Raw genomic sequence first — 19,518 nt, 5'->3', positions numbered from 1 at the left:
ACTGTTTGCAGTGCATTGATGGATACCAGATAATCAGCAATACCAAAAACATGCATATAAATATTCTGTGCCCTATTTCCCTCTATGTCTGTGATTGTAGTTAAAAATTCTTCAAATGGAAATCTAGTTGAGCCTATTGCATCTTTTAAATAGTGTTTAAAAAGATTTCATCACAGATTATCAGAGTTCAGCAGAATTTAGAGAGAATAAACTTCCAACTAATTTCTTCTCAGTTTAGGTAATTAGATAAGCTTTCATGTTATACATCCAATTACAATTTTCTTAGATAAATTCCTTCCTTCTATTGGTCAAAATTCTTTCCTGATGCAATGAAACGTTTGAGAACCTATATGTAAATACTGCTTATGAAGGAATTCCATAATGATTTTAAGAAGTTTGTGCAGAGAAGGCAAAAGTTTTGGATGTTTTTTTATTTTTATCAAGGTCTGAATTTTGTAAACATCCACTTGCACAGAGAATCTCATTCTCATTTAAAAACAAATTTAGAATGCTTAATTTACAATGCTTATTCTTATCAATATTTTTTTTCAAACAAGGAATATCTTCACAAAATTCCTTTGTGTGTGCGAGAGGGAGAGTGTGTGTGTAACCAATACATCTGCAGCATGGTTCAGTTCTTCGACATCTAACTTAACCTTTTTGGACTCCCAGCGATATATCTCATTACAGAAAAACCAGAAAACAAAGCTAATTTTACAATGTTTAGTGAAATTATTACTTAAGTTAAAAAATCGCCAATTAAGTTTGAATCAATTAGTAAAACTGGTAAGCTGTAAGGTTTTAATTCCTTTTCAAAGTTCACATCCAAACGTTTGCACTAGAAGGTCAGAAGTCAACTAAGCAAGGCCTCTTCACCATAAGGAATTGTTCAATAAGTCTATAAGTGAAGTACCTCTGGAAATGATGTCAGCAGGATTGTCTGTTGTTGGAATATACCTTTAAACAAAGTTTGGACATGAAAAATTTATCAGTTTAATCTGGTTAGTCATAAAAGTTTTTAATTTCCCAGTAGGTGTCTTGACCCACACTCCAGTAATCATTAAATCACTCCACACATAAATGTGGCTGAATAGCAGTTGTAAAACTGGAACCACCTTTGCCAAATGCAGCTTAAAAGCAAAGCGGCAGAAAGTTCCATAGCTCCTGCATCTAAAAGGATTTCTTAAATTTAATGTGCAAGTTCCTTTGTAGCATTCTAGTCGCTAAAAATAGAGCACATGATGTTCTGTTAGTTATTATTTTCAGTCTATATGTTGCCACAGGAGTAATTAGACTCCAATACCATAATATCCTTTGTAATTCTCTATTAGCTTCATTTATTAGTACTTGATGACACATTTTTTTTTTTTTTTTTTTTATTGTCTGCATTTAAGGCGTATCTATGAGGATGAAATCTTGCTGCAATGGAAAATAGCTCTTTTTGTACAGTTTCTCCATTTAGGAATACAGAATCGAGGGAAACCCCATTACTTTATTTCCAAGATGCATCAAAAATGGCATGCAACGGAGTTGATCTTATTTTCGGGAAGAAAAATCACATGGTAAGGAATACAATATTTTATATTGGTACACTCATTCATCCACAAATGCCTTATACAGTGTTGTCATGGTATTGTTTTCATCTAATTTCTTCTAAAGTTTACACTCCAAAGTTTGAACTCTTTCCACTATTTTCTTTGACACCCCTAATACTGATGGTTTATCTTTAATTATTGGCAAACTTACAATATATCTCCCATTTTCATTTCTCTAGTGTGTAGAAACGAAATGTTCCTCATAGTATAAATTTTCAAATGTTTCAGTTTGACTTGAATTTTCAGTAAGATTACCAGAAAAGGATTCTAACTCAGTATTATATTGAAATAAACATCTTAAGTATCTCCTGAAATTAACCCAGGAAAATAATGTGAATCTGAATTTTTGATCGAATTTGTTACTAAATAACCAAAAACACTATTTTGCAATAACAGTGAACTATCAAAGGGCCTGCATCTTTCTGCTTTTAATTACTCAAAAAATAATTCACTCCCCAATAACATACATGAACTTCGTAAGATATGTGAAAAGTAGGATTTATTTAATTTCCTTTGGGAAATCTGTTTTAAAAGTATCAGTTTTATTTGCAGGCATGAGACCAGTAATGTGAGGCAAAATAAAACAATCCTCATCATCACCATTTCAGATTTTTGTAGTTGTTTTGTCAAAACATTCTCCTCCACTTATTCCGGTTGTGGTCGGTTTATTTCCTGCCTATTTAATCCCAATGCATCAGCAGCTTCAGAACTTAATATATTATAGCTGTTTCTTAAATCCAAGATTCCTTTTACTTTCTTATCAAATGCATTTTTAATGAATAATGATATTATATACAGCCACCTGGGTTGTCTACCTTTGAAAGTTAATGTGGCTCCTAACACTTCTGCAGAATGTTGCACAAATAAGGTAGATGAGAAATTTATTTATTCTCAGACCTAGTCATGGATCACTTATTTGAAGCATTCGGTTTTGCCGCAATATTAATTAAACTGTCATGATCAAAATTTTCATAGATTCATTTGCAAGGTTCATTATACATTTTAAAACACATCTTGTACAATTTCGATTCTTGAATTATCTGATTATGTGTTGGCACACATACTCATATTAAGGAATTTAGAACATCTGTGTAAAGCATGTTCTGCAGTATATAGAGTACAGGGTTTAATATTTTTTCTTGATGCTTTTAAAATTAAACTCTCAGATTTTATGTTCCCTTGACATGAAGTAGTATCTTTATACAAAGTTTCTAAGGTTAAAGTTCCATTTTCCAGAAACTTAAGAATTCATGTAAAGAGAGAAGATTCATGTAAAGAGAGACTTTTTGGTTTTTAACATTAACTCGATTTTTTACACGTTTAATTATCAATTTCTTGAAAAACAATTTTCATTAATATGACATCAGATAGTTATTGCATTCAAATTCCAATACTTTTAATGCACAAAATTTATGTTTCATTTTATTCAATAAATGGCATAATTTCCTGGGCGATTCTTATTAACATTTTTCATGATTTCATATATTTTGCATGTGAGAATCCATAATCATCAGCTTATTTTCAAAACGTTTAAGAAGTGAATCATAGTTGTTTTAATCTGTTTTTTTTTTTTACTTCTTTTTTTATTTCTTTGACTTCTCCTTTTAGAGCAGCCTTTAAACAAAGAAACTTTTGTAAGTTGCCAAGTTTATTATTATTCTAAAAAAGTTCATTATTTAAGTTTATTATTCTAGAAAATGCTGGCGTCTTTTGGCTGTAGAAGATGATGGCAGAGAAAAGTTTCACAGGATTTATATTGTGAGAAAAATGTAAATTAAAATTCTTAAATAATAAGAAAATAAAATGGAAAATGTTTCATCACAATTTTCTGCTTTTATTATTTCCATACAGTGTTATTAAGAATGAAGCTTACTGATAACATTATAATAAATAAGATACAACTAGTTGGAATACATAAAGAAATTAATTAATTATTTTCACATGAATTATTTAAAATTCGCACAGATTCAGCTGGGAATAATATAAAATAATGTTAAAAATAAATTATTTAAAAATATTACTGTTGAAAATTTAAACTATACATTGCATGCATCAAATAAGTGAAATGATAATGATATATACTTGTTAAATTAAATAAATAAAGCAATGTGAAAATAAAACTTACTGTGGATCATCTTTCACAACACAGTGTTTTACAAAATCCAGAAATTGAGAACAAAAGTTCAAACAAGCAGCTGGGGACCACAGATTCTAAAAATGGAAATGCATTTACTGTATTATTAAACAAAATACAAAATAAAGTCATAAACAGTTTCAGCAATAAAACATATGAAGAGTAATTTAAAGAAGAAAATAAAGAAGCTGGCAATCTATTGATGCAAAGGATATATAATTATAAGGCACACCAGTTCAACACAGTTTAACAAGAAATGAAATGGATGTAATGATGTACAGTTGAGTTGTTTAGAAACACCTTATAAAACATATTATTTATTGAGTTCATTTGATATAAAATTATGGTTTCTGTAGTAATTTGATAACAAAATGTATGAAAGATGGAGTCAAAGGGCACATGAAGTAGCTAAAATGCTCACATATTGCATAAAACTTTCTATCAAGTTCAGGCATAGGTGCATTTAGGAAAAACTCTTAACAATTAAAAATATTTATTTAAAAACATACAAACATTACATATGCTAAAATTTTACATACAACCTTCTATAATTAAAGCATTCAATCTGATGCAATTAAGAGAAAATTCAAGAAGTGAGAAATATCATAAACTTTGCTAGTTTAATGAGTTAATTGCATAAGCTGCAAATTGAGAGATCAGGGTAAAAAATTGAATGTCGCAAAGTGAAAGATAAAGAATTATATAGCAGAAATTTCAATTGAATATGATGCTATACTATTTCTTTAAGAAATGGCAATTTAATTAACATCCTAATCTGCTTTAACCCTGTAGTCTGTTCAATCCTGATACATGCTGACTTCATAGTTTTCATAGTTTTCATATTTTTCTCTATTTATGATGTAAATGAAGTCAGTTTTCCTTAAAAAAAGTAAAGCACATGAATACATTCCTCTAAATATTTTGTCATAAAAAAAACCTACATAAACAGATACTGGTTTACATACTTAAAGTCAATGATGTTTTTATTATCTTAATTCCGTTTTCTTTTGGTAATGCTTGAAGGGATAAATTTTATATTTTTGCCTCTGCACTTTCTAAGATTAAATCTTTTAGACTGTGAGAGTATTTTAATTCTGACTGATAAAATTATAAAATTAATTAATTAAAAAAGCAAAATTTTATGTATTTTATAATACATATACCAAAATTTTATGTACATACATAAATGTATTTTTTTTTCACAACATTTATTTAAATCTGATTTCTAGTCTCGATAAGAGATATAACATCTGTAAAATTTTGTATCTTTCAAGAGAATAATGAATACTGATAAATGAATGATTTATCTTGCAAACAGATGACTTGCACTTTTTATACTGATGAATACAGTACAGTATAACAGATACATTTTCTCTTTCATTAAACCATTTAATAATTAAAAAATATTTCCACTGACATATTTGATAAGTGAATGACAAACAAAAACTAAATTAAAAATTTATACATTACTTCATGATAACTGGTAAAGAAAATGATTTTCATGTAGCATACAGTAATATGAATATCCTTATATAAGGTCATCAAATGTATTTTGATAAATTCACAGCATACAATGAATGTACAACCCTATATATTTCACATATTATCTCATATTATCCTTATATAAAGTCATCAAATATCCTTATATAAGATCCTTAGGTAAAGTTATCCTTATATAAGGTCATATCATTAGATAAGGTCATCAAATGTATTTTGATTAATTCACAGCATACAATGAATGTATAATCCTAATTATTTCACATATTATCTCATATTTACTATTGTATAGTTAGTTGTATATTCATATGATATTTTCACAACAAAATATTTAAGCAAAATAGCAAGATGCAAGAAAAGACTACATGATGAAAATTAGAATCTATTCTCAAATAATCAGAAATAGGCATTAAATTTTAATGTACTTGCTAAATGTTGGGAATGAAGATACCAGTCAAGACAAGAAATATAAAAACCCTCAATTCATCATAAACCTGAAAAATCATACTTAACATTTCTGTTTTAAATACAATGTACCGATACTTGAGCTGGAAACTTTTAAATAGCAACATAGCTTATTATAGATAAAACTGGAATAATCTATAATGCATAAAATATAAATACAGTAAAACTTCTCACTGCAACCACCTCTAAAAATAACTAAAATTCCGAGAACTTAAAAAAAAAAAAACATTGGAATTGAACATTACAGACTATCTTGTTCTTTAGAACAGCCAGTTACACAGGTCAACAAAATCATCTCAAGTCCTGGCTGATTGTCTTAATGTTCTCTGCACAATATGGCGAAACTTAATAGTGCAACAACTGGAGACATAGAATATGGTTTCACAAGATGTTCAGATCACATACATGCATGCTTGATATATATGTCACATGAATTACAAAACATTTTTAGAATTACTTGGTGGTCTCATGGATATTACCAGCAGCGACTGCAATTCTTGCCATAAGGTTTACATCAAAATCAACTGGCATTTCATGTACAGTGGCTATGGAAGTCCCCCACAAAAACAGACTGATGCTAGATAAATCAGGTGAACACAAAAGAAATGCGATAATCCACTAAGCCCAATCCATAAATTTCCTGATGTCCCATATAATATTCACACATATAAATGGCATAATACACTACAGCCTTCTTGTGTAGGAAGCACAATTGGTGTAACACAATCATGAAAACTCCGTTCAGTAAATCAGACAAAAAAGATTTCTTCGTAAAAGATATTTTCAAGCATCCATTCAGTAATATATAGAACAGCAGTCACCTATAATATTCACCCCAATATTTATGGCAAAGTGGGACTGTGCAACATGTGATCAATAGCATGTGAGCCATATTGGAATAACATGTGTGAACTGTGGGAATTAGACTCCTTCACAGGAAACAATATGCTTCATCTGTAAATTGAACATAACTTTAGATTACCAGGTGACTTGAACTTTGCTATAGAAACCACAGCACAAATACCATATGCTGAGAATAATCTTCCATCTGCAGCAACTGAATACATTGCAAATGGATGTAAGGATGAAGTGTGCACAGTGCAACTTACATTGATTTGGGATGCTCCTGTTGTAGTGGTAATTCCATATATACTTGCATCTTAAATACTGTCCACAGCATTGTCACACATCCTGTCCTATGACAGGAGTTCAAATCAGTTGTGGCCATCTGATATCCTGCATCTGCACCTAAGCTTTGAAGGATTCATACTCACACAAGTTATAATTCTAATGTGCAAACATTGGTACTTCCGAACATGTCTGGTTCTGTACCTTTCCCAACACAATCTTACAACAGCTTACCCATTATCAACAATTAATCCACACACAATGTGCATGTATCTAACAACTCAGTATTTTTATAAAATGATGAGTGGTTTCTATATTAGTGGTCTCAAACAGGCAGCCCGCTGGCCAGACATGGCCCATAAAGACATTTCAATAATGTACTTGTTGCAAGTATGGCATTTTAAAGATTTCAAGATTTTAGTTATTTGAAGTCTGAGTTTATATTAGTTTCACTTCCATTAAAAAAGAACATGAATAATGCACCATAAAATCTATAAATGGAGCCAATTAATTTATAATGTAATATGAATCTCATTCAAAGATTTGAAGATACAGAATTTAACTTTTATTCATACCTGTCATAAGCTCAGTTATTAAGCTTGCACTAAGAATAACTGCTTTCTTTGAGAACACATTTATAAGTGAACAACATTTTTTTTTCAGATGCCAATTAATAACAAAATATATTCATTGATCGACAAGCATCTACAAACAGTGATGAAGATAATTTTTAGCAATTCTTCTCCAAGGCTACGAACTTTATTAGAACCAAAAGATCATTAAGAATGAAGCTAGCATAAGAAATAAAGAAGTTATTAATTATTTTCACAAAACGATATTAATTTTTTTCTATGTATTGAAGAAAAATATAATAAATAAGAAAAATAGAATAAAATTTTATTATTTATTCTTCAAGTTTTGTCCCATTTGGTATATTTTCTCTAAAAATTTAGAAATTTTTTTTATTTGTTTATTTTAAGTTTAAAATAAAGTTATACAATGATTAAATAAACATGTTAGAATTACTTGAAAGAACATTAGTCAGGGTGAAAGACCCTTGAATATATTCTATCTTAATTCAATTTTAAATATATATATATATATCATGCTGTTGCTATCAGCATGCAATTGGATTAGTTTTTTAACTGCTTTTTTTATTTTGTATTTATTAATTTATAATATATATATATATATATATATATATATAATAATTTATTTCCTAAACAGTATTGATTAATTGATTATATTATCTCCTAAGTTTAATTAAAGTAGAATTATTTTAAAAGTGTGCATCCATACTGGTAAGTCATATTTTGAAAGATGTTTTGAAGTAATTTGAAAGCAAAATGTTAATAATGTTTTAACGGGGACTGGAGTTAAATCATCACGAAGAATAATATTTCAATTGTAAAAGGAAAAATTAAAACATGTAATCATTGTCATTGATCGGAAATTAGTTGACTTTTCAAGAGGAACAAACCAACTCCCGTTAAATGAACAATAATTGATAGAAATACGTAAATACGAAAGTGTTTCGTCTTTACTTGAGTTATAAGTTAAAGCCAAACCGGCAATTCTAGTCAGGCCAAATATTTCCGCGAATAGTAGGAATTATGAACCAATGCTGATACTCAAAGAACTTATTCTCATGAAGCAATTTAGTCAATTCAATTTGGAGTAAAAATCAATTACTGTAGAGAAATCCTGTAAAACTCGAGTAACCGTCCCCGACACTTTCATCTTTATGCATTTGAGTACTATATTATTTGTAGAAATTAAACATTGGAAATTGTCATTATAAAATCGAATTCAAAGTAAAGTTGAAATAAACATAGAAGATTATAAAAAAGATAAATAATGCAAACTTTGTAAAAACAAATCAAAGAAAATATAAAAATAATATAAAAATAATATAGAAAATAATATAAATAAGATCAGTGAATGTACATGAAGATATAAAGGCCAGAAAGGTATTAAGTAACTTACATTCTTTCCAGTGGGGGAGTTGGCAAAGTGTTCTCTTCGTGTCTGACTCAGAAGTGTAGGGTGTCCGAAAATTCTTAGCGGCAGTAGGAGCTTTGAATAACATCAGTCGGTAAGACTTGGGTGAAGTAATTTATGGTAGTGGGTGGGACTTGGAATTCTTGAGGGATGTATTTTGTGGAGTTCTTATCTGAGAGAGACCGTCTGTTAAGATTTTTTTGAAAATACTAGTGAATGGAAATTAATTAATTTCTGGCTAATTGTCGTGTCGCAATGATTAAGAATTTAAGAAAGGAAAAAGGCATTTTCGCTGTCCAAGAGCTAATAGACAGACAATTAGCTTTTTACAATATATACAATTGAGTAATTACACTATATACAAATCTTTCAATTGACAGTCATCCACCTTATACCGCCTTCTCAGGTTTAGGAATAAATTATCATATCCCTATCAGTTAAATGATTTAGAGTGAGTATTTAACGCCTGCTCTTTTAAGGCAATGGTTGATAAATTGAAAGGGAATTAGATTACTTTTGAGAATTTTGATAAGGATCAAAATTTCGCGTTGTAAATCTATTGTATCTGTGCATATAGTTTTAATTCGTTGTATTTGATTAATTATAGTATTGTTAATTACTTTTTTGGATATGTTGGAGTTCCAATTTATTAATTTGTTAGTATTGAAATTGAAGTTTCTTGTTTTGTCAAGAAGTAAAATTTTTTTGTAGTTAATGATTTGAAGATCTAGAAAGTCTATGCTATTTTGTGAATTATTAGTTTTATTAAGTTTAAGACAATTCGGATAAATGTCGGAGTTTTCAATTTTACCAAAATTATTAATTGTAATAAGGTCATCAATATATCTGTAGGTGTGTTTGTAGTAATTTAACTCTTGTGGTTGTAGATTTTTTTGGAAGTTAAATTCTTTGACAAATAAAAAGATATTACAGATCGAGGTGCTGGAATGTAAGCCCATTGGCAATCCTCTGACTTGTTTAAAAAGTTGATTTTTAAACTTGATGTAGTTATGAAAAAGTGTGCATTTTAGGTAGGTTTTCCATTTGTCAAGAGTCATGATATTGAGTATATTAGGGAAAAGTTTTGGTAGATCAAGTAGACTGGTATAGATTTCTTCTAGAGGAAGTGAGGTATATAAGTTTTCGAAATCATAGCAGTTAATGTTTTGGATGTTAATGGTATGAATGGTATTAATGACAGGAGTGTTATTATGAATGATCCAGCAATAGTTATGATTAGTGTTACAATCATTGAAAATAAATTTACAGATTTTATTAAGTTGAATTGAAAAATAATAGTCTATATTTTTCTTGTAATTATTAGTTCCATTAGCTATAAATCTAAATTTTAATGGTGTTTTATGGAATTTGGGAATCGCATAAAGATTAGTAAATCTGTTGTAGTTTGCATTGAAAGTAATATTGAGTTTCTTATGAAAAGTTTTAATCCTGTTTATTATAGATGTTTCTGTAAGGTTGGCTAATTGATAAGTAGTTGCGTTGAGAAATTCTTTATGAATAATCTCAGTGTAGAATTGTTTTCATATAATGCTAAAGTTATTAGTTGCTTTATCTATTTTTGTAATAGTAAAAAGCTGTTTTAATTTATTAATATCTGATGTAAGTTGTGACCAATTCAGTGTACTTTTAAATTTGAGGTGACTGATTTCCGTGGATATGCGTTGAAGAATTTTAGCTTTCCATTTTAAGAAGGTATCTATGGGTAAATTCAGTTGATAGCTTGCTTTAACTATAAATTCGTTGATGTTGTTTTCGAAAGTCTTGTAACAGTAATTTGTAGTCATGTTTCTGACTGGTCTAAATTTTGTACCATAACTCATTAGTGTTTTTAGTTGATGGTTTTGTATGATATTCAGGTTGCCAGTAATTATGTGCTGGTGATGAGAATCTACGTAATTACTGTAAATTGGTGTCTTACAATGTCATTCTGCAGTTTCATCTATTTCATGGTGGTTAGTAAGCAAGTTGCTTAAGGTCCTTTGATATTTAAATGCAATCATTGGTATTGTGTCAACTGCGGGGAAGTAATCTTTACAATCTCTGATGATTCTTGAGAAATGAATATTGTCAAACTGTGGATGCAGAAAATTGACTTTAAAATAAATTTTGCGTTGAGTGAGACTATTAGAGAGTCTGAAAAGACTAAAATCAAGAATCATGTCTTTAATGATTTGTATGTCCTCGTAGCTTTCTTGAATGAATTTTTTTAGTTTGATAAGGAATTTATTAGTACAGGAGTGTAACCAGTTGAGAAGTTTCTTGGGAAAGCAGTCTGAGTCAAAAAAACATTTCAATTGTTTTTTCAATGCAAGTGTATCCAAAGTGGATAAATATCTCGCATTATTTTTTATTTTACTTCCTCTTTTTCCTCTCTGCGTTTTGATGCTGTAGAGTTTAAATTGGCTGAAAATAGACTTCTTATAAGTATTTCTATGACTATGTATATAAGTGTTAAGTCCATATGGATAAAGTGAACGTTGTTTTAGTATATAGAGAGATTCCTGAAAAATTCGTGTTTTGTGATTGGGTATTATATCTAGTATCTGAAGTTGAATAGAGTTGAAGTCATGGTGTTTAAAGTGTTCTAATTCTGCTGTATTAAGTTGTGATGGTGTACTTATTTTAATGCTATTTTTTTGTGCGTTGAATTTTTTGATTTGAGCTCTATGGTTATTGATTCGAAAGTTAAGATTGTTTTTAGTCTGTCCTATATATTTAATATGTCAAGTACCACATGTAATAATGTAAATACAGTTAAATGTTTTTCATAGAAATTGTTTTTTGGGTTTACCTGTAGCAGGCATGGCATTAAATTTTCAAGTTTGTCATCTAGTGGAATGACATTTAGTGATTTCAATATGAGTTAAACTAGCACGATATAAAAGTAAGGAGGCTGCTAACCTTCAATACAATAAAGTTTTTGTATAAGAACTTTAAAACTTAAAAAGGATGGAGATAATATATAAAGTGGGTACATTAGGTAAGAGATAAATAGCGCTAATAGCTGCTATTTAGCATATCAAATGTTGTATGATCTTAAATCCATTTAGTGCGAATACAAGTTATTATTACTTGCGCAATTGCTGCAAAGTTAGTTAATAATAATTTATTTCCTAAACAGTATTGATTAATTGATTATATTATCTCCTAAGTTTAATTAAAGTAGAATTATTTTAAAAGTGTGCATCCATACTGGTAAGTCATATTTTGAAAGATGTTTTGAAGTAATTTGAAAGCAAAATGTTAATAATGTTTTAACGGGGACTGGAGTTAAATCATCACGAAGAATAATATTTCAATTGTAAAAGGAAAAATTAAAACATGTAATCATTGTCATTGATCGGAAATTAGTTGACTTTTCAAGAGGAACAAACCAACTCCCATTCAATGAACAATAATTGATAAAACTACGTAAATACGAAAGTGTTTCGTCTTTACTCGAGTTTATATATACGAATGTAAATTAGATCTTTTAAAAATAGATCAGAGAGAAAAATACTTTATAATTTAGTACTGAAATTGAATCATTACAGCAGATAGTTTGATTTGTAGGAAAAATGCTACATTCATGATATCAAACCAAATTCTGAATGGCTTGGTTTGGTTTATTTGATTATGGCAAAGCACTTGACTATCTGCCTTAGGGATGGGATGATTTCATAGAGGACTTTCTATGATAAATTGGCTCATATACATGTTACACACAGATAAAAGCATGAAAACACCCATTTGGCAAGCCCATTCACCAGATTCAAATTCCAGACTGAACTACCAGTGTTCAGTTACTTTACCGCTTGGCTGCTGGTGGACACAAACTCTGAAAATATAACAAGATTTATGGCAGAACATGAGCTGGCCACTATTGAATATTCTAGATTACAGTATCCCATCAATCCTGAAACTGTCATCAACCAGCATGATTTAGCACCAATTATGGCTATGTGTGATGTAACAGCACACTTAGAATTGTTCATGATCCAAGATATCATTTAACTGTTATTACTGAATTTTTTCCTTTGGATTCCTTGAATCAAAGAATTTCATTACTAAAGGATCTGAAAAAAGCAACATATAAAACTGACTTATTCAAAAGATAGGCATTGTATTTGAATCATTTTGCTGCCTACATGAACAAGAGTTAGAAAAAATAATTTTGTTGTGTTCATTCATTACATTCTTCGCATATTTTTCATCATACAGTTTACACATGTTAACATCATGATTTTGTGCCTTACTATTTTATATTATCCATATATATATATATATATATATATATAGTTTTTCTAATGATCAAATGTCAAGTGTTGAATCAATTATAATACTGCATCCCATGCACAATTAACAAAAGTGGATATATCAATTTAAAAAAGGCTTGAGGTTGATTTTGAGGAAATTCAGGTAATTCCCTCCCCCAATTATGCCACTTCTTTTGAATATTATCTTAATTGTGCTTTTTCAGAGAAAACTAACTAGGAATTTTGAAAAAGTACAAACATTAGACTTGGCTCTGAACAAAAGCTTCAAGATCAACTTTGTTAAAAATTGGATAGCTTGAAGATATAGCCAAGATCAGCCATTTCATAGTAAATTGTCAATTTATTAAAATCACAAATTAGAATTGGTACTGAATATCAAATACCTTCACAGTTTCCAAAAAGTCTATAGAGCTTTTGCTATGTATTTCTGTACATTTACATTCCTTTTTATTGTTTACAGGATAAAATGATGAGCTAGTTTGTTCTGAAATGTTTAAAACTTAGTATCATTCAGTGATAATTTTTTTTACTAAAGAAGGTCTTAATCCCAAAGAAATAAAACAGCGGATAAAGCATGTGTATGTAGATTTACCTCTTTTGCCTTAGACAATGAAAGAATGGATAAAACAGTTTCGCATATGCTGAGAATTTGCAGATGATGATTCTCATAAAAGTCAACCATTGGAGCACTAACATTAAAAAAAAAATAATAATAAAAAAATAAAAAAAATACAAAGTCTTTGTAAGATGAATTCCCTGACTTCTTTTGCAAATTCAAAATCAGCAAGATGCAAGTGCAATTCAAAAACAGCAAACCAGATATGCATTTCAAAATTACTTGTAGGTACAATTAAGGAGCATGGACTAGCCCCCTTATAGCCCAGATTTAACACCAAGGTAGTATTTTCTGTTCTCAAAATTGAAATTTGACCTTCGAGGAAACAGACTTAATGATTATGCTGGAGTGAAAACAGCAGTTATGGATCATATGGAGAAAAACCTTCAGATTACTTTTTCAGATACAGCTGCTTATTAAATTATGTGGACAGGTGTATCAAGGCAGAAGGTGATCATATTGAAAAGTAAACTATTAAAATTTCCTCTACTTCTTGCAGATGTATACCAAGCCAGAAAGTTTTGGTTCAATCTATGCAGATTACAGTTTAGGAGCTTTGCAATTTCATTACAAGACACAATATAACTGAAGAGCAATGCTTTAACATTCTTACCATATTAAATGGCAAAACAGAAAAACATCTTTACCTCAGCCATTCTTGGCATTTCTTTCACATGAAATACTTTTAAATTTCGAACAATTCCTTGATCATCACGAAAACCACAGATGACTTTAGGAATACCAACCAGAAAAGACTGAATCCACCATTTCAGAAGTTTGTACCTAAAGAAATAAAATACATGATATTTTAAAATTTCACAGATTGAACATGCAATTTAAATTACAAATTTAAATTAAGATAAATATAATTGCAATTATATTCTGAAAGTATTAGAAAAATGTCTTGCAGCACTTTTACTAAGGTGATCAATCCTCCTCCTTTGGTAGGCTCTGTCCTTCCTCAAGAAATGTCCTCCCAGCTGTTATCCTTTTCAATATTTTACAACTAATCTGTTTATCTCTGTATTATTTAAAGATGCCGCATCGAAATGTTATGCATCAATTGTCATGTGATGGTGCAGTTTGAAAAAACATGATTATAAAATGCATACACAGCACATTCTGGGCATATCAAACCTTCGCGCAACGACGCTTGTCTCACACACTCGCACTTTATTTTAATGTGTCTATAATATTATAGTTCGCATTTACATCTGATACAAATACAAATTAATTTCTTTCACTGTATAATTATTGGTACTTTTCCGTTTTACCGGCGCAAGCGATAAAGTCGCTAATAATGGTGCAACCGATGCCAAACGGAATATTCTCGCTGGTAACCTTTTAGGCCTCATTTTCAAAACAAGTCGCAGCTTTTTCTTATCAGATTGATTGTTTCTTTCAATACTGACATATAATTACATAGAATTTTTATCAGATAGTTCAGTTTTATGTCCAAGGCCATTTTCGGTAATTAAGTCAATTAGGATGCAATCACAGCGCTTACCCGAAGCCGAAAATATAGAAAAGGTAAAGTCAAGAGTTAAATTCATCAATTCTAATGAGAATGCATTAGCGAAGTAAAGTACTGCAGTTTTACATAATTTCTGAGTAAGCTATTCGTACGAATTGAAATATTTCTTGCATTTAAACTTGTGTTCCAAATTAAGATTTAACTTGAAATTAATGTAGATAATTACTGAGAGCATTAGATTTTTGTAGACAGTAGTTTACGTGAGAAGAGATCGCTTGGGGTCACGTGATATGAACCATGAAAGCGTAGTAAATTCTTAAATTAATGTCTTTTTACAAATTTATTGTCTTTATTTATCGGTTTTTTATAAAATTTTAAGCGATATTACAATGTTTTTGCCTTTAAAAAAAGAATTCTTAAAACTAACATTTTTTTAAATATTTTTTATGTGTATACTGTATGTTGACGCCAATAAAATCTGCTTGGCGAGATTTGCGCCGGCGAAACGGAAAAGTACCTAATTATTATACTCAGGTATGTGCCTTACTAAGTAGAATTCACGTTTTATTTGTTCATTAATATAATTTCATTACACAACTCTGTTTTCAACACAAGTATAAAATAATTAAAAATTTAAATATAGATTTAGTCAAGTTTTATAGTTTTTGTTATTAAAGATTTAGTTTTATTTATTTATAATGTGCTTACATTTTTGTGTTGCTCCATATTTTATTTTTAATTTTATTTAAAGGATGGAAAAATCAAAGAAGAGGAAGTGCCATTTCAACGATCAGTTGAAGAAGGAATTTTCATTTCTCGTGACAAAGAAAGACACCATTGTTTTCTGCAATATTTGCAGAGGAGAATTTTGGGTACTTTTCTGTTTCGCCTGTGCAAATCTCGCCAAGCAGACTTTATTGGCGACAATATACTGTATACAAGTACACACATAAAAAATTTTAACAAATGTTAGTTCTAAGAAATTTTTATTTTGAAGGCATACGCATTTTAATATCGTTTAAAATTTTGTAGAAAGTCAATAAATAAAGACAATACATTTGTAAAAAGATATTAATTTGTAAAAAGAAATTACTATGCTTTTATGTTTCAACATCCTGATTTGCTGGTGCATAGACCCCAAATGATCTCATCTCACATAAATCACACAAACTACGCTACAAAAATCTAATTCTCTCAGTAATTATTACATTAATTTCAAGTTAAATCTTAATTTGGAATGCAAGTTTAAATGCAAGAATTATTTCAATTTGTATGAATAGCTTAGTCAGAAATTATGTAAAACCGCAGTGCTGTACTTTGCTAATGCATTCTCATTAGAATTGATGAATTTTAAATCTTGACTTTACCTTTTCTATATTTTTGCCTTCGGGTAAAAGGTGTGATTACATCCTAATTGACTTAATTACCACGAATGGCCTTAGGGCATAAAATTGAACTATCTGGTAAAAATTCTTTGACAGTATTGAAAGAAAGAATCAATCTGATAAGAAATGACTGTGACTTGTTTTGAAAATGAGGCGTAAAAGGTTAACAGCGAGAATATTCCGTTTGGCATCAGTTGTACCATTATTGACGACTTTATTACCTGCTCTGGCATGGATGGAAAAGTACCCAATTTTGTATTGCAGTTGGAGGCAAAGCAGTCATAACTAAGCACTCAAACACCAACAAACATAAGCAATCATTAGATGCATCAACTTCCAGTAATAAAGTAAAAAATTTTTTAAACTTCTAATTACTTTGAAGAGGAAAAACAGCTGTAATGGAGGGAACATTTTCATTTCATACAATAATTCATAATCGAAGTTTCCGCAGTATGAATTGTACAACAAAATTACTGAAAAACTTTCACAATCCTAAATTTTCATGTGCGAGAACAAAATGTGAGGCTATTATTAAATCAGTATTCAAAAATTACTGCGATAATATGCTTCCAGAATACTTGAAAAATGCAGCATTTATAATGGTTTTACCTGATGTATCAAATCATAATGAAACAAAATTGCATCCAATACTAGTAAGATGTTAACAAGAGCATTCACTTAAAAATTTTTAATTTAGAGTTCATTGAGGGCAATACTGCTGAAATTTTGGTGAACCACCTATACAGAGTAATAAATGAAAACAATTTGAAATATAAAGTTGTTGCACTAACAGCGGATAATACAAACACAAATTTTGGTGGGAGAAGGCGCAAAGGAGTAAATAATGTCTGTGTAAAATTACAAGATTTACTCCAAAAGAAAATATTAGGCATAGGTTGTGATGCATATATTTTGTCAAATGCAATAAACACCGTGCCATCTGCCATGCCAATTGATGTAGAAGTAATAATAACAACAATTTATTTGCCTTTGAGTCGTTTTACAGTTCATGTGACTGCTTTAAAAAGAATTTTGTGAAGACGCAAATGTTGAATACAAGAAACTTTTAGGATATTCAAAAGTTAGATGGCTTGCTTTAACAACTGCTATAGAGTGCATTTTACAATTATTTGAGCCTCTCCATTCATATTTTTTAAGTTTAGACAAATGTCCAAAAATTCTAGAATCTTTTTTCAAAATGAATTATTGGAGGTATTAATGCATTTTGTCCATAATCAGGTATCTGTTTTCCACAAAACGATTCAAAAGATTGAATGTGAACATATTTCAGCTACAGAAGTTTGCCTTATTTTGAACGATTTTGTCCTTCAATATAAATCATGATTTGAAGAAAAATTTATTGCTTTAACAATAAAAAGGAAATTGTCAAACTTAGAGGAATCAAATCTGGGCATAACGGAAAAAGTTTAAAAAAGAAGCACAAAATTTTTCTGAAATATGTTTCCGATATGTCGAAGAATGATCAGAAACAAATATCGCAATAAATAACAGTTTTAATAAACTGGGCAGATATTGAAAATTGTCTTGAGTTTTTATCAAAAGAAATACCTGATATTAAAATCGATTACAATCATCTGTTTGAAGAAATTAGAAGATTGAACGTATATTAAAACACTGATATATTGCAACAATGGAAAAATCAACATATTAAAAATGATAAAAGATGGGTGGAAATGTTTAACCATTTTAAAAATGAACACATTTCGTATTAAAATTTAGTTATTCTTGTTGAATTTACATTGTGTTGCCCTGGAACTAATGCAGCAGTTGAAAGAGTTTTTTCAATTGGTCATGATTTTTGGACAAGTGAGAAATCAAGATTGAATGTTGATACTTTAGCTGCAGCACTTACTGTAAAATTCAATATGAAGAATATTTCTTGCTCCAATATTTCCAGTATTTTGTTAGAAAATGATGTATTGATAAAAAATATTCATTCAATGGAAAAATATTTCCTTAATTAAATAATTAAAAGGGGATGTAAACATAATTGTTATATTTTTGTTTAAATTAATAAAATGTTTCATTTATTTGCGATTTACTTTTTTCTTTAACTTTTTGTCCTCCTTTTCATTGTAAAAAAATTTGTCACTTTACTTTTACTACATTTTAATTGCATTTATGACAACAGTAAAAAAAGAAAAGTTTTAAAAAAAGAAAGCATTCTATAATTAAATTTTTTTTTTTTTTTTTTTTTTTTTTTTTTTTAAAAGGACTATGAATAATAACTGAATTATTTTTATCTTTCTAAGATTTACAGAGGATAAATATAAATGTCTGCTCTTTTACTATACTAACAAAATTTCTAGGTTGTCAACTATTTAGAATCACTCAATGAACATGGTTATGCTTAAAACACAGAAATCTCTTTCATAAGTATTTGTCTTCCAGCTCTTCATAAATGACATTTTTATTTATAATTGCCGCTAAAATATAGCATTATTCATTAATTAAAAATATAACATTATTCATTAAATTAACATTCATTTATGAGAAAAATAAGTTTATGAAAAAGGATGGTAATATTTTATTACACTAATCAATGAAGAAATAATTCAGTTTTCATTCACAACCTCATAATTTTTTTATAAAATTTTAAATAATGTGTTATTTCCGGCTTAAAAAAGATAACCATCTGGCAAAGATAAAAAATTTTCCTCATCACAGAAGTCTGAAGAAAAGATCATTTCACTGACTGGAAATATTTTGAAAATGAATTTGTTTTTCAAACACAAATGTAAAACCCCATTTTCTAAATAAAATACAGTATAACTAGCGTATGAAAAAAGATTTCAGGCATTAAGTTAGAAAAGGCTGATTCAGATAACGAGATTTTATTTATTTATTTACATTTTTATTTTATTTTGTTTGTTTTCATAATTTTTTGTACCATCAAGCAATTGATAGCAAAGATAAGTACAATTA

The 19,518-nt window shown here is 29.2% G+C and overlaps 1 protein-coding gene across 2 annotated transcripts in view; it reads right to left on the bottom strand.

Moving 5' to 3' along the window:
- The window catches only part of LOC118191627 (decapping and exoribonuclease protein-like), a 51,889-nt gene that overhangs the window by 13,348 nt on the left and 19,023 nt on the right, over positions 1-19,518 (bottom strand). Inside the window, exons 4-6 of one of the 2 annotated variants that reach the window (XR_015042953.1) lie at positions 14,361-14,496; positions 8,806-8,992; positions 3,721-3,806 (exon numbers count right to left, since the gene is read on the bottom strand). Coding sequence is in view for 1 of the 2 variants with exons in the window: in XM_035362452.2 (XP_035218343.1) it covers positions 3,721-3,806; positions 14,361-14,496 (222 nt within the window). In the remaining variant the exon portion in view is untranslated. The remainder of the gene's footprint in view (positions 1-3,720; positions 3,807-8,805; positions 8,993-14,360; positions 14,497-19,518) is intronic. The other variant, XM_035362452.2, reaches the window with a different exon arrangement.

This window comes from Stegodyphus dumicola, chromosome 9, assembly GCF_044657685.1.
Source record: "Stegodyphus dumicola isolate Sdum_Otavi_A_Nest chromosome 9, ASM4465768v1".
Lineage (NCBI taxonomy): Eukaryota > Metazoa > Arthropoda > Arachnida > Araneae > Eresidae > Stegodyphus > Stegodyphus dumicola.
The sequence above is the reverse complement of the archived record's forward strand: the minus strand, read 5'-3'. Positions and strand labels throughout refer to the sequence as shown.